This window comes from Oncorhynchus nerka, unplaced genomic scaffold (genome assembly GCF_034236695.1).
Source record: "Oncorhynchus nerka isolate Pitt River unplaced genomic scaffold, Oner_Uvic_2.0 unplaced_scaffold_4403, whole genome shotgun sequence".
Classification (NCBI taxonomy): domain Eukaryota; kingdom Metazoa; phylum Chordata; class Actinopteri; order Salmoniformes; family Salmonidae; genus Oncorhynchus; species Oncorhynchus nerka.
In genome coordinates, this window is record NW_027036899.1 from 1 (window position 1) to 16,339 (window position 16,339).

The 16,339-nt window shown below is 36.6% G+C and overlaps 1 protein-coding gene across 1 annotated transcript; it reads right to left on the reverse strand.

Annotated features, from left to right (window-relative positions):
• Nucleotides 1–8,906: 8,906 nt before the first annotated feature.
• On the reverse strand, nucleotides 8,907–10,501 carry LOC115122573 (intraflagellar transport protein 70A-like). The gene is made up of 3 exons (XM_065014226.1): nucleotides 10,299–10,501; nucleotides 9,885–9,950; nucleotides 8,907–9,297 (listed from the first exon to the last, which is right to left on the reverse strand). Exons 1-3 carry the CDS (start codon nucleotides 10,350–10,352, stop codon nucleotides 9,052–9,054), a joined length of 366 nt encoding a protein of 121 aa, XP_064870298.1. The 5' UTR covers nucleotides 10,353–10,501; the 3' UTR covers nucleotides 8,907–9,051.
• Nucleotides 10,502–16,339: the final 5,838 nt, after the last annotated feature.

Genomic DNA, 16,339 nt, shown 5'->3' on the forward strand with positions numbered 1-16,339 from the left:
TAAACATTATAACTCTACCTGGTAGTAAACATTATAACTCTACCTGGTAGTCTGGTAGTAACTGTTTATAACTCTACCTGGTAGTAAACATTATAACTCTACCTGGTAGTAAACATTATAACTCTACCTGGTAGTAAACATTATAACTCTACCTGGTAGTAAACATTATAACTCTACCTGGTGGGTCTGGTAGTAAACATTATAACTCTACCTGGTGGGTCTGGTAGTAAACATTATAACTCTACCTGGTAGTAAACATTATAACTCTACCTTGGTAGTAAACATTATAACTCTACCTGGTAGGTTCAGTAGTAACCATTATAACTCTTACCTGGTAGTAAATATAACTCTACCTGGTGTAAACATAAACTCTAGTAAACATTATAACTACCTGGTAGTAAACATTATAACTCTACCTGGTAGTAAACATTATAACTCTACCTGGTAGTAAACATTATAACTCTACCTGGTAGTAAACATTATAACTCTACCTGGTAGTAAACAGTATAACTCTACCTGGTAGTAAACATTATAACTCTACCTGGTAGTAAACATTATAACTCTACCTGGTAGTAAACATTATAACTCTACCTGGTAGGTCTGGTAGTAAACATTATAACTTCTTACCAACCTAACTTCATCGGCAGTAAACATTATAACTCTACCTGGCAGGTCTGGTAGTAAACATTATAACTCTACTCTGGTAGTAAACATTATAACTCTACCTGGGTAGTAAACATTATAACTCTACCTGGTATCTGGTAGTAAACATTATAACTCTACCTGGTAGTAAACATTATAACTCTACCTGGTAGTAAACATTATAACTCTACCTGGTGGGTCTGGTAGTAAACATTATAACTCTACCTGGTAGTAAACATTATAACTCTACCTGGTAGTAAACATTATAACTCTACCTGGTAGTAAACATTATAACTCTACCTGGTAGTAAACATTATAACTCTACCTCGGTAGTAAACATTATAACTCTACCTGGTAGCTAAACATTATAACTCTACCTGGTAGTAAACATTATAACTCTACCTGGTAGTAAACATTATAACTCTACCTGGTAGTAAACATTATAACTCTACCTGGTAGTAAACATTATAACTCTACCTGGTAGTAAACATTATAACTCTACCTGGTAGTAAACATTATAACTCTACCTGGTGGGTCTGGTAGTAAACATTATAACTCTACCTGGTAGTAAACATTATAACTCTACCTGGTAGTAAACATTATAACTCTACCTGGTAGGTCTGGTAGTAAACATTATAACTCTACCTGGTAGTAAACATTATAACTCTACCTGGTAGTAAACATTATAACTCTACCTGGTAGTAAACATTATAACTCTACCTGGTAGGTAAACATTATAACTCTACCTGGTAGTAAACATTATAACTCTGCCTGGTAGGTCTGGTAGTAACATTATAACTCTACCTGGTAGTAAACATTATAACTCTACCTGGTAGTAAACATTATAACTCTACCTGGTAGTAAACATTATAACTCTACCTGGTAGTAAACATTATAACTCTACCTGGTAGTAAACATTATAACTCTACCTGGTAGTAAACATTATAACTCTACCTGGTCAGTAGTAAGCTTATTATAACTCTACCTGGTAGTAAACATTATAACTCTACCTGGTAGTAAACATTATAACTCTACCTGGTAGTAAACATTATAACTCTACCTAGTGGTCGGAGTAAACATTATAACTCTACCTGGTAGGGTAAACATTATAACTCTACCTGGTAGTAAACATTATAACTCTACCTGGTAGTAAACATTATAACTCTACCTGGTAGTAAAACATTATAACTCTACCTGGTAGTAAACATTATAACTCTACCTGGTAGCTAAACATTATAACTCTACCTGGTAGTAAACATTATAACTCTACCTGGTCTAGTAAACATTATAACTCTACCTGGTAGTAAACATTATAACTCTACCTGGTAGTAAACATTATAACTCTACCTGGTAGTAAACATTATAACTCTACCTGGTAGTAAACATTATAACTCTACCTGGTAGTAAACATTATAACTCTACCTGGTAGTAAACATTATAACTCTACCTGGTAGTAAACATTATAACTCTACCTGGTAGTAAACATTATAACTCTACCTGGTGGGGTAGTAAACATTATAACTCTACCTGGTAGTAAACATTATAACTCTACCTGGTAGGTCTGGTAGTAAACATTATAACTCTACCTGGTAGTAAACATTATAACTCTACCTGGTAGTAAACATTATAACTCTACCTGGTAGTAAACATTATAACTCTACCTGGTAGTAAACATTATAACTCTACCTGGTAGTAAACATTATAACTCTACCTGGTAGTAAACATTATAACTCTACCTGGTAGTAAACATTATAACTCTACCTGGTAGTAAACATTATAACTCTACCTGGTAGTAAACATTATAACTCTACCTGGTAGTAAACATTATAACTCTACCTGGTAGTAAACATTATAACTCTACCTGGTAGTAAACATTATAACTCTACCTGGTAGTAAACATTATAACTCTACCTGGTAGTAAACATTATAACTCTACCTGGTAGGTCTGGTAGTAAACATTATAACTCTACCTGGTAGTAAACATTATAACTCTACCTGGTAGTAAACATTATAACTCTACCTGGTAGTAAACATTATAACTCTACCTGGTAGTAAACATTATAACTCTACCTGGTAGTAAACATTATAACTCTACCTGGTAGGTCTGGTAGTAAACATTATAACTCTACCTGGTAGTAAACATTATAACTCTACCTGGTAGTAAACATTATAACTCTACCTGGTAGTAAACATTATAACTCTACCTGGTAGTAAACATTATAACTCTACCTGGTAGGTCTGGTAGTAAACATTATAACTCTACCTGGTAGTAAACATTATAACTCTACCTGGTAGTAAACATTATAACTCTACCTGGTAGTAAACATTATAACTCTACCTGGGTCTGTAGTAAACATTATAACTCTACCTGGTAGTAAACATTATAACTCTACCTGGTAGTAAACATTATAACTCTACCTGGTAGTAAACATTATAACTCTACCTGGTAGTAAACATTATAACTCTACCTGGTAGTAAACATTATAACTCTACCTGGTAGTAAACATTATAACTCTACCTGGTAGTAAACATTATAACTCTACCTGGTAGTAAACATTATAACTCTACCTGGTAGTAAACATTATAACTCTACCTGGTAGTAAACATTATAACTCTACCTGGTAGTAAACATTATAACTCTACCTGGTAGTAAACATTATAACTCTACCTGGTAGTAAACATTATAACTCTACCTGGTAGTAAACATTATAACTCTACCTGGTAGGTCTGGTAGTAAACATTATAACTCTACCTGGTAGTAAACATTATAACTCTACCTGGTAGTAAACATTATAACTCTACCTGGTAGTAAACATTATAACTCTACCTGGTAGTAAACATTATAACTCTACCTGGTGGGTCTGGTAGTAAACATTATAACTCTACCTGGTAGTAAACATTATAACTCTACCTGGTAGTAAACATTATAACTCTACTAGGTCTGGTAGTAAACATTATAACTCTACCTGGTAGTAAACATTATAACTCTACCTGGTAGTAAACATTATAACTCTACCTGGTAGTAAACATTATAACTCTACCTGGTAGTAAACATTATAACTCTACCTGGTAGTAAACATTATAACTCTACCTGGTAGTAAACATTATAACTCTACCTGGTAGTAAACATTATAACTCTACCTGGTAGTAAACATTATAACTCTACCTGGTAGTAAACATTATAACTCTACCTGGTAGTAAACATTATAACTCTACCTGGCTGAGTAAACATTATAACTCTACCTGGTAGTAAACATTATAACTCTACCTGGTAGTAAACATTATAACTCTACCTGGTAGTAAACATTATAACTCTACCTGGTAGTAAACATTATAACTCTACCTGGTAGTAAACATTATAACTCTACCTGGTAGTAAACATTATAACTCTACCTGGTAGTAAACATTATAACTCTACCTGGTAGTAAACATTATAACTCTACCTGGTAGGTCTGTAGTAAACATTATAACTCTACCTGGTAGTAAACATTATAACTCTACCTGGTAGTAAACATTATAACTCTACCTGGTAGTAAACATTATAACTCTACCTGGTAGTAAACATTATAACTCTACCTGGTAGTAAACATTATAACTCTACCTGGTAGTAAACATTATAACTCTACCTGGTAGTAAACATTATAACTCTACCTGGTAGTAAACATTATAACTCTACCTGGTAGTAAACATTATAACTCTACCTGGTAGGTCTGGTGAAACATTATAACTCTACCTGGTAGTAAACATTATAACTCTACCTGGTAGTAAACATTATAACTCTACCTGGTAGTAAACATTATAACTCTACCTGGTAGTAAACATTATAACTCTACCTGGTAGTAAACATTATAACTCTACCTGGTAGTAAACATTATAACTCTACCTGGTAGGTCTGGTAGTAAACATTATAACTCTACCGGTCGGTAGTAAACATTATAACTCTACCTGGTAGTAAACATTATAACTCTACCTGGTAGTAAACATTATAACTCTACCTGGTAGTAAACATTATAACTCTACCTGGTAGTAAACATTATAACTCTACCTGGTAGTAAACATTATAACTCTACCTGGTAGTAAACATTATAACTCTACCTGGTAGTAAACATTATAACTCTACCTGGTAGTAAACATTATAACTCTACCTGGTAGTAAACATTATAACTCTACCTGGTAGTAAACATTATAACTCTACCTGGTAGTAAACATTATAACTCTACCTGGTAGTAAACATTATAACTCTACCTGGTAGTAAACATTATAACTCTACCTGGTAGTAAACATTATAACTCTACCTGGTGGGTAGTAAACATTATAACTCTACCTGGTAGTAAACATTATAACTCTACCTGGTAGTAAACATTATAACTCTACCTGGTAGTAAACATTATAACTCTACCTGGTAGTAAACATTATAACTCTACCTGGTAGTAAACATTATAACTCTACCTGGTAGTAAACATTATAACTCTACCTGGTAGTAAACATTATAACTCTACCTGGGTAGTAAACATTATAACTCTACCTGGTAGTAAACATTATAACTCTACCTGGTAGTAAACATTATAACTCTACCTGGTAGTAAACATTATAACTCTACCTGGTAGTAAACATTATAACTCTACCTGGTAGTAAACATTATAACTCTACCTGGTAGTAAACATTATAACTCTACCTGGTAGTAAACATTATAACTCTACCTGGTAGTAAACATTATAACTCTACCTGGTAGTAAACATTATAACTCTACCTGGTAGTAAACATTATAACTCTACCTGGTAGTAAACATTATAACTCTACCTGGTAGACTCTACCTGGTAGTAAACATTATAACTCTACCTGGTAGTAAACATTATAACTCTACCTGGTAGTAAACATTATAACTCTACCTGGTAGTAAACATTATAACTCTACCTGGTAGTAAACATTATAACTCTACCTCTGGTAGTAAACATTATAACTCTACCTGGTAGTAAACATTATAACTCTACCTGGTAGTAAACATTATAACTCTACCTGGTAGTAAACATTATAACTCTACCTGGTAGTAAACATTATAACTCTACCTGGTAGTAAACATTATAACTCTACCTGGTAGTAAACATTATAACTCTACCTGGTAGTAAACATTATAACTCTACCTGGTAGTAAACATTATAACTCTACCTGGTAGTAAACATTATAACTCTACCTGGTGGGTCTGGTAGTAAACATTATAACTCTACCTGGTAGTCAGTAAACATTATAACTCTACCTGGTAGTAAACATTATAACTCTACCTGGTAGTAAACATTATAACTCTACCTGGTAGTAAACATTATAACTCTACCTGGTAGTAAACATTATAACTCTACCTGGTAGTAAACATTATAACTCTACCTGGTAGTAAACATTATAACTCTACCTGGTAGTAAACATTATAACTCTACCTGGTAGTAAACATTATAACTCTACCTGGTAGGTCTGGTAGTAAACATTATAACTCTACCTGGTAGTAAACATTATAACTCTACCTGGTAGTAAACATTATAACTCTACCTGGTAGTAAACATTATAACTCTACCTGGTAGTAAACATTATAACTCTACCTGGTAGTAAACATTATAACTCTACCTGGTAGTAAACATTATAACTCTACCTGGTAGTAAACATTATAACTCTACCTGGTAGGTCTGGTAGTAAACATTATAACTCTACCTGGTAGTAAACATTATAACTCTACCTGGTAGTAAACATTATAACTCTACCTGGTAGTAAACATTATAACTCTACCTGGTGGGTCTGGTAGTAAACATTATAACTCTACCTGGTGGGTCTGGTAGTAAACATTATAACTCTACCTGGTAGTAAACATTATAACTCTACCTGGTAGTAAACATTATAACTCTACCTGGTAGTAAACATTATAACTCTACCTGGTAGTAAACATTATAACTCTACCTGGTAGTAACCATTATAACTCTACCTGGTAGTAAACATTATAACTCTACCTGGTAGTAAACATTATAACTCTACCTGGTAGTAAACATTATAACTCTACCTGGTAGTAAACATTATAACTCTACCTGGTAGTAAACATTATAACTCTACCTGGTAGTAAACATTATAACTCTACCTGGTAGTAAACATTATAACTCTACCTGGTAGTAAACATTATAACTCTACCTGGTAGTAAACATTATAACTCTACCTGGTAGTAAACATTATAACTCTACCTGGTAGTAACCATTATAACTCTACCTGGTAGTAAACATTATAACTCTACCTGGTAGTAAACATTATAACTCTACCTGGTAGTAAACATTATAACTCTACCTGGTAGTAAACATTATAACTCTACCTGGTAGTAAACATTATAACTCTACCTGGTAGTAAACATTATAACTCTACCTGGTAGTAAACATTATAACTCTACCTGGTAGTAAACATTATAACTCTACCTGGTAGTAAACATTATAACTCTACCTGGTAGTAAACATTATAACTCTACCTGGTAGTAAACATTATAACTCTACCTGGTAGTAAACATTATAACTCTACCTGGTAGTAAACATTATAACTCTACCTGGTAGTAAACATTATAACTCTACCTGGTAGTAAACATTATAACTCTACCTGGTAGTAAACATTATAACTCTACCTGGTAGTAAACATTATAACTCTACCTGGTAGTAAACATTATAACTCTACCTGGTAGTAAACATTATAACTCTACCTGGTAGTAAACATTATAACTCTACCTGGTAGTAAACATTATAACTCTACCTGGTAGTAAACATTATAACTCTACCTGGTAGTAAACATTATAACTCTACCTGGTAGTAAACATTATAACTCTACCTGGTAGTAAACATTATAACTCTACCTGGTAGTAAACATTATAACTCTACCTGGTAGTAAACATTATAACTCTACCTGGTAGTAAACATTATAACTCTACCTGGTAGTAAACATTATAACTCTACCTGGGGTCTGGTAGTAAACATTATAACTCTACCTGGTAGTAAACATTATAACTCTACCCTGGTAGTAAACATTATAACTCTACCTGGTAGTAAACATTATAACTCTACCTGGTAGTAAACATTATAACTCTACCTGGTAGTAAACATTATAACTCTACCTGGTAGTAAACATTATAACTCTACCTGGTAGGTCTGGTAGTAAACATTATAACTCTACCTGGTAGTAAACATTATAACTCTACCTGGTAGTAAACATTATAACTCTACCTGGTAGTAAACATTATAACTCTACCTGGGTAGTAAACATTATAACTCTACCTGGTAGTAAACATTATAACTCTACCTGGTAGTAAACATTATAACTCTACCGTGGGTCTTAGTAAACATTATAACTCTACCTGGTAGTAAACATTATAACTCTACCTGGTAGTAAACATTATAACTCTACCTGGTAGTAAACATTATAACTCTACCTGGCTGGTAGTAAACATTATAACTCTACCTGGTAGTAAACATTATAACTCTACCTGGTAGTAAACATTATAACTCTACCTGGTAGTAAACATTATAACTCTACCTGGTAGTAAACATTATAACTCTACCTGGTAGTAAACATTATAACTCTACCTGGTAGTAAACATTATAACTCTACCTGGTAGTAAACATTATAACTCTACCTGGTAGTAAACATTATAACTCTACCTGGTAGTAAACATTATAACTCTACCTGGTAGGTCTGGTAGTAAACATTATAACTCTACCTGGTAGTAAACATTATAACTCTACCTGGTAGTAAACATTATAACTCTACCTGGTAGTAACCATTATAACTCTACCTGGTAGTAAACATTATAACTCTACCTGGTAGTAAACATTATAACTCTACCTGGTAGTAAACATTATAACTCTACCTGGTAGGTCTGGTAGTAAACATTATAACTCTACCTGGTAGTAACCATTATAACTCTACCTGGTAGTAACCATTATAACTCTACCTGGTAGTAAACATTATAACTCTACCTGGTAGTAAACATTATAACTCTACCTGGTAGTAAACATTATAACTCTACCTGGTAGTAAACATTATAACTCTACCTGGTAGTAAACATTATAACTCTACCTGGTAGTAAACATTATAACTCTACCTGGTAGTAAACATTATAACTCTACCTGGTAGTAAACATTATAACTCTACCTGGTAGTAAACATTATAACTCTACCTGGTAGTAACCATTATAACTCTACCTGTTAGTAAACATTATAACTCTACCTGGTAGTAAACATTATAACTCTGCCTGGTAGTAAACATTATAACTCTACCTGGTGGGGCAGGAGAGGTTCCGGATCCTGGTAAATAGGTTCCGGAACAAAACAGTCCAAAACTGAGAGGTTCTGTGTCCTGTTGTGGCAGGATCCGGCTCAAATGAAGCACTGATTCTACTTCCTACCTTGGTATTATAACTTCATGTATGAAGTGTACCTTGGTGTGGCTGGTAGGGTTGTCCAATAGAAAGGTAGCCTTCATGGCCTCGGGGTAGGCACAGGCCCCGTACAGAGACTGGGCGTAATACAGCCTGTACTCCTCCACCTCGGGGTGTAGCTGGGTCAGCTGCTCATAGCACTCTGCTGCGTTGGTGAAGTCCTGCATGTGGTAGTAGCAGTAGCCTAGCAGAGACAGGGCTGCCCGTGACTGGGAGGAGGAGGAGAAGGTAGAGGAGGAGGAGAATGAGAAGATTACGGGATCCATTCAATCCATATCGCCCAAGTTCAGCACTATATGGCGATTGACATTTAAAGGTAATGTTCCCGCATTCCATGAGACTGCAGTCACGGTAAACGCTGCATATATTGTCTATAGGTAATCGAAAATGACCTTTAAAATTTCAAGAATGCTATAGCGATGAACTTTGCCGATACGGATTGAATCGAGCCCTAGATGTATTGTCCAATGAAATAGTCTGAGGGACAGTCTGTTTGTGCTATCATGACAAGCTATCATGACAAGTCACTCATTAGCAAGCTAAACATTGGCTTGCCGGTGACAGCAATGGAGTTGGCAATAGCACAAACTGATCTGGGAGCAGGCTATAGAAGGAGACGACAGACCTGGGACCAGGCTATAGAAGGAGACGACAGACCTGGGACCAGGCTATAGAAGGAGACAACAGACCTGGGACCAGGCTATAGAAGGAGACAATAGACCTGGGACCAGGCTATAGAAGGAGACAACAGATCTGGGAGCACACACACACACACACACACACACACACTCACTACCTTCATCTGTTTCTGCAGTTCATTGCTGAGGATGTGGATAGCCTCTCCATACCGCCCATCTTTGATCTATAGGAGAACAGAGTTAGCAGCTCGTTATAAAATAATACATTAGCTATCTAGCTAGCTATGTTGTCACACTTAGTTCGTTAGCTAGCGTTAGGCTATAGCATGAGCCTTGAAATTGAAGGGTCTGTCAGGCTAGCTTAATCAAAGTAAGCTAGCTTGCTATAGCCCCAATTTGTGAAATTCGTATTGTGACGTTAGCTAGCTGGAATTCGCTAATAATCAACATGATAACTTGATAAAATACCACAAGTTAAAATAACCAGTTTCATTATCAGCTAGCTTGCTATCATGGCTAGCGTTAGTATCCATGGTATGTAACGTTAGCTATGCAAGCGACCAACTTCTCACCATTTTGTAGACAGTGGCGGTGTATTCGCCGTCTTTAATTGTTGTCAGTGTCATGATTTTGCCGCTAAATCTACAGTTCTCAAAGGTAAGACTATTTTCACGCGAAAAACGATTTCCGATTTACCAATAATCCCAATTAGTGCACCATGTTTAGCCGTTATTTACTTTTCTACACATTCAACGCACAGGAAGTGTTACTTAGCAACCGTACAGGAAACGGAAACCTCCGACGTTGAATAACTTTAAAACAACCAATGAGGAGCGTCTGTTATGAGGTATTACCATAGAGATTGACAGAGACCTTTAGTGGCCAAAAGGCTGTTTTAGTATGGGCAGCACCATTGAAGGCTTCCACCATTCTTCTGCCATTTTAAAGTAGTCAAGTGGGTGGGGATTCCTATGGGTTGTAGCACAGACTATCCATTATATTGACCAGAATTTAAAGTGGCCGATCTAACAATGAAAATAGATGTGTTAAAGGCAGTGGGAGGAGGCAAGATCAGGTAGGACCATTCTAGACAATGAGAGGGCAGATTTGTGTGTGAATAACAGGCACAACTTCAATATAATGTGTTTTTTCTTCTCAAAGTTATCTGGATGTCACATGTCCCTCTTATATCAGTACACTCGTAACAACCTAAGCCTTACGGAACTTATATTCCATCAAATAATCCACACATTAAAGATGAGTCCTCTATCTATTTCTTTGTGTAGGACACCTTTCCTGCAAAGAACATTTTCCAATTTTCTAATAAATGGAAAACACCAGTTGATGAGATTTAATGCTGCCCACCCCTTCTGTATGTTGAGAGATATATATTATATATATAATGAAAAGCTCTATAGAAGTTTTAATAAATTATTATTATTATTATTATTATTAGGTTGTGATGGACTGTCATAATCACTGTAGTTAGTATACAAACTAAAAGTGTGCATTCTTCCACTTGGAAGGTGTTGTCTGAACAGGTATAAAGACACGGTTGGTGATTTACTGCCCCCTGGAGGGTGTTGTCTGAACAGGTATAAAGACAAGGTTGGTGATTTACTGCCCCCTGGAGGGTGTTGTCTGAACAGGTATAAAGACAAGGTTGATGATTTACTGCCCCCTGGAGGGTGTTGTCTGAACAGGTATAAAGACAAGGTTGGTGATATACTGCCCCCTGGAGGGTGTTGTCTGAACAGGTATAAAGACAAGGTTGGTGATATACTGCCCCCTGGAGGGTGTTGTCTGAACAGGTATAAAGACAAGGTTGGGGATTTACTGCCCCCTGGAGGGTGTCTGTTGTCTCTATCATTCTCTATGGTGTGTACCTGCTTCAGGCAAGGCGTGTGTATGAACAGCTGGCTTCTGAAGAAGCCTATCTATACTATTGACAGGTCACTCACAGTAACAACAGTTCTACATCTATACTATTGACAGGTCACTCACAGTAACACCAGTTCTACATCTATACTATTGACAGGTCACTCACAGTAACAACAGGCTTACATCTATACTATTGACAGGTCACTCACAGTAACAACAGTTCTACATCTATACTATTGACAGGTCACTCACAGTAGCAACAGTTCTACATCTATACTATTGACAGGTCACTCACAGTAACACCAGGCCTACATCTATACTATTGACAGGTCACTCACAGTAACAACAGTTCTACATCTATACTATTGACAGGTCACTCACAGTAACACCAGGCCTACATCTATACTATTGACAGGTCACTCACAGTAACAACAGTTCTACATCTATACTATTGACAGGTCACTCACAGTAACACCAGGCCTACATCTATACTATTGACAGGTCACTCACAGTAACAACAGTTCTACATCTATACTATTGACAGGTCACTCACAGTAACAACAGTTCTACATCTATACTATTGACAGGTCACTCACAGTAACAACAGTTCTACATCTATACTATTGACAGGTCACTCACAGTAACAACAGTTCTACATCTATACTATTGACAGGTCACTCACAGTAACAACAGGCCTACATCTATACTATTGACAGGTCACTCACAGTAACAACAGGCCTACATCTATACTATTGACAGGTCACTCACAGTAACAACAGTTCTACATCTATACTATTGACAGGTCACTCACAGTAACAACAGGCCTACATCTATACTATTGACAGGTCACTCACAGTAACACCAGTTCTACATCTATACTATTGACAGGTCACTCACAGTAACAACAGGCTTACATCTATACTACTGACAGGTCACTCACAGTAACAACAGTTCTACATCTATACTATTGACAGGTCACTCACAGTAACAACAGGCTTACATCTATACTACTGACAGGTCACTCACAGTAACAACAGTTCTACATCTATACTATTGACAGGTCACTCACAGTAACAACAGGCTTACATCTATACTACTGACAGGTCACTCACAGTAACAACAGTTCTACATCTATACTATTGACAGGTCACTCACAGTAACAACAGGCTTACATCTATACTACTGACAGGTCACTCACAGTAACAACAGTTCTACATCTATACTATTGACAGGTCACTCACAGTAACAACAGGCTTACATCTATACTACTGACAGGTCACTCACAGTATCAACAGTTCTATATCTATACTATTGACAAGTCACTCACAGTAACAACAGTTCTACATCTATACTATTGACAGGTCACTCACAGTAACAACAGTTCTACATATATACTATTGACAGGTCACTCACAGTAACAACAGTTCTACATCTATACTATTGACAGGCCACTCACAGTAACAACAGGCTTACATCTATACTATTGACAGGGCACTCACAGTAACAACAGGCTTACATCTATACTATTGACAGGTCACTCACAGTAACAACAGTTCTACATCTATACTATTGACAGGTCACTCACAGTAACAACAGGCTTACATCTATACTATTGACAGGTCACTCACAGTAACAACAGGCTTACATCTATACTACTGACAGGTCACTCACAGTAACAACAGTTCTACATCTATACTATTGACAGGTCACTCACAGTAACAACAGGCTTACATCTATACTATTGACAGGTCACTCACAGTAACAACAGTTCTACATCTATACTATTGACAGGTCACTCACAGTAACAACAGTTCTACATCTATACTATTGACAGGTCACTCACAGTAACAACAGGCCTACATCTATACTATTGACAGGTCACTCACAGTAACAACAGGCTTACATCTATACTATTGACAGGTCACTCACAGTAACAACAGTTCTACATCTATACTATTGACAGGTCACTCACAGTAACAACAGGCCTACATCTATACTATTGACAGGTCACTCACAGTAACAACAGGCTTACATCTATACTATTGACAGGTCACTCACAGTAACAACAGGCTTACATCTATACTATTGACAGGTCACTCACAGTAACAACAGGCTTACATCTATACTATTGACAGGTCACTCACAGTAACACCAGGCCTACATCTATACTATTGACAGGTCACTCACAGTAACACCAGGCCTACATCTATACTATTGACAGGTCACTCACAGTAACAACAGTTCTACATCTATACTATTGACAGGTCACTCACAGTAACAACAGGCTTACATCTATACTATTGACAGGTCACTCACAGTAACAACAGGCTTACATCTATACTATTGGCAGGTCACTCACAGTAACAACAGGCTTACATCTATACTATTGACAGGTCACTCACAGTAACAACAGTTCTACATCTATACTATTGACAGGTCACTCACAGTAACAACAGGCCTACATCTATACTATTGACAGGTCACTCACAGTAACAACAGGCTTACATCTATACTATTGACAGGTCACTCACAGTAACAACAGGCCTACATCTATACTATTGACAGGTCACTCACAGTAACAACAGGCTTACATCTATACTATTGACAGGTCACTCACAGTAACACCAGGCTTACATCTATACTATTGACAGGTCACTCACAGTAACACCAGGCCTACATCTATACTATTGACAGGTCACTCACAGTAACACCAGGCCTACATCTATACTATTGACAGGTCACTCACAGTAACAACAGTTCTACATCTATACTATTGACAGGTCACTCACAGTAACAACAGGCTTACATCTATACTATTGACAGGTCACTCACAGTAACAACAGGCTTACATCTATACTATTGACAGGTCACTCACAGTAACAACAGGCTTACATCTATACTATTGACAGGTCACTCACAGTAACAACAGGCTTACATCTATACTATTGACAGGTCACTCACAGTAACAACAGGCTTACATCTATACAACCAACATCCCAAATGGGACAAATTTCATCCGAGAAACAGTGATGTCAGTGTAGATCAGTGAGAGTGGTCAGTGTAGATCAGTGAGAGTGGTCAGTGTAGATCAGTGAGAGTGGTCAGTGTAGATCAGTGAGTGGTCAGTGTAGATCAGTGAGAGTGGTCAGTGTAGATCAGTGAGAGCGGTCGAGGCACAGATATCCAATAAAATGAGTGTTTAAATCAAATCAAATCGAAGTTCATTTGTCACGTGCGCCGAATACAACAGATGTAGACCTTACAGTGAAATGCTGAATACAACAGATGTAGACCTTACAGTGAAATGCTGAATACAACAGATGTAGACCTTACAGTGAAATGCTGAATACAACAGATGTAGACCTTACAGTGAAATGCTGAATACAACAGATGTAGACCTTACAGTGAAATGCTGAATACAACAGATGTAGACCTTACAGTGAAATGCTGAATACAACAGATGTAGACCTTACAGTGAAATGCTGAATACAACAGATGTAGACCTTACAGTGAAATGCTGAATACAACAGATGTAGACCTTACAGTGAAATGCTGAATACAACAGATGTAGACCTTACAGTGAAATGCTGAATACAACAGATGTAGACCTTACAGTGAAATGCTGAATACAACAGATGTAGACCTTACAGTGAAATGCTGAATACAACAGATGTAGACCTTACAGTGAAATGCTGAATACAACAGATGTAGACCTTACAGTGAAATGCTGAATACAACAGATGTAGACCTTACAGTGAAATGCTGAATACAACAGATGTAGACCTTACAGTGAAATGCTGAATACAACAGATGTAGACCTTACAGTGAAATGCTGAATACAACAGATGTAGACCTTACAGTGAAATGCTGAATACAACAGATGTAGACCTTACGGTGATAAGACCACAACAGATGTAGACCTTACAGTGAAATGCTGAATACAACAGATGTAGACCTTACAGTGAAATGCTGAATACAACAGATGTAGACCTTACAGTGAAATGCTGAATACAACAGATGTAGACCTTACAGTGAAATGCTGAATACAACAGATGTAGACCTTACAGTGAAATGCTGAATACAACAGATGTAGACCTTACAGTGAAATGCTGAATACAACAGATGTAGACCTTACAGTGAAATGCTGAATACAACAGATGTAGTAGACCTCACAGTGAAATGCTGTATACAACAGGTGTAGTAGACCTCACAGTGGAATGCTGAATACAACAGGTGTAGTAGACCTTACAGTGGAAATGCCAAATACAACAGGTAGTAGACCTTACAGTGAAATGCTGAATACAACAGGTGTGCAGTAGACCTCACAGTGAAATGCTGAATACAACAGATGTAGTAGACCTCACAGTGGAATGCTGAATACAACAGGTGTAGTAGACCTCATGAAAGTGAAATGCTGAATACAACAGATGTAGACCTTACAGTGAAATGCTGAATACAACAGATGTAGACCTTACAGTGAAATGCTGAATACAACAGATGTAGACCTTACAGTGAAATGCTGAATACAACAGATGTAGACCTTACAGTGAAATGCTGAATACAACAGATGTAGACCTTACAGTGAAATGCTGGAATACAACAGATGTAGACCTTACAGTGAAATGCTGAATACAACAGATGTAGACCTTACAGTGAAATGCTGAATACAACAGATGTAGACCTTACAGTGAAATGCTGAATACAACAGATGTAGACCTTACAGTGAAATGCT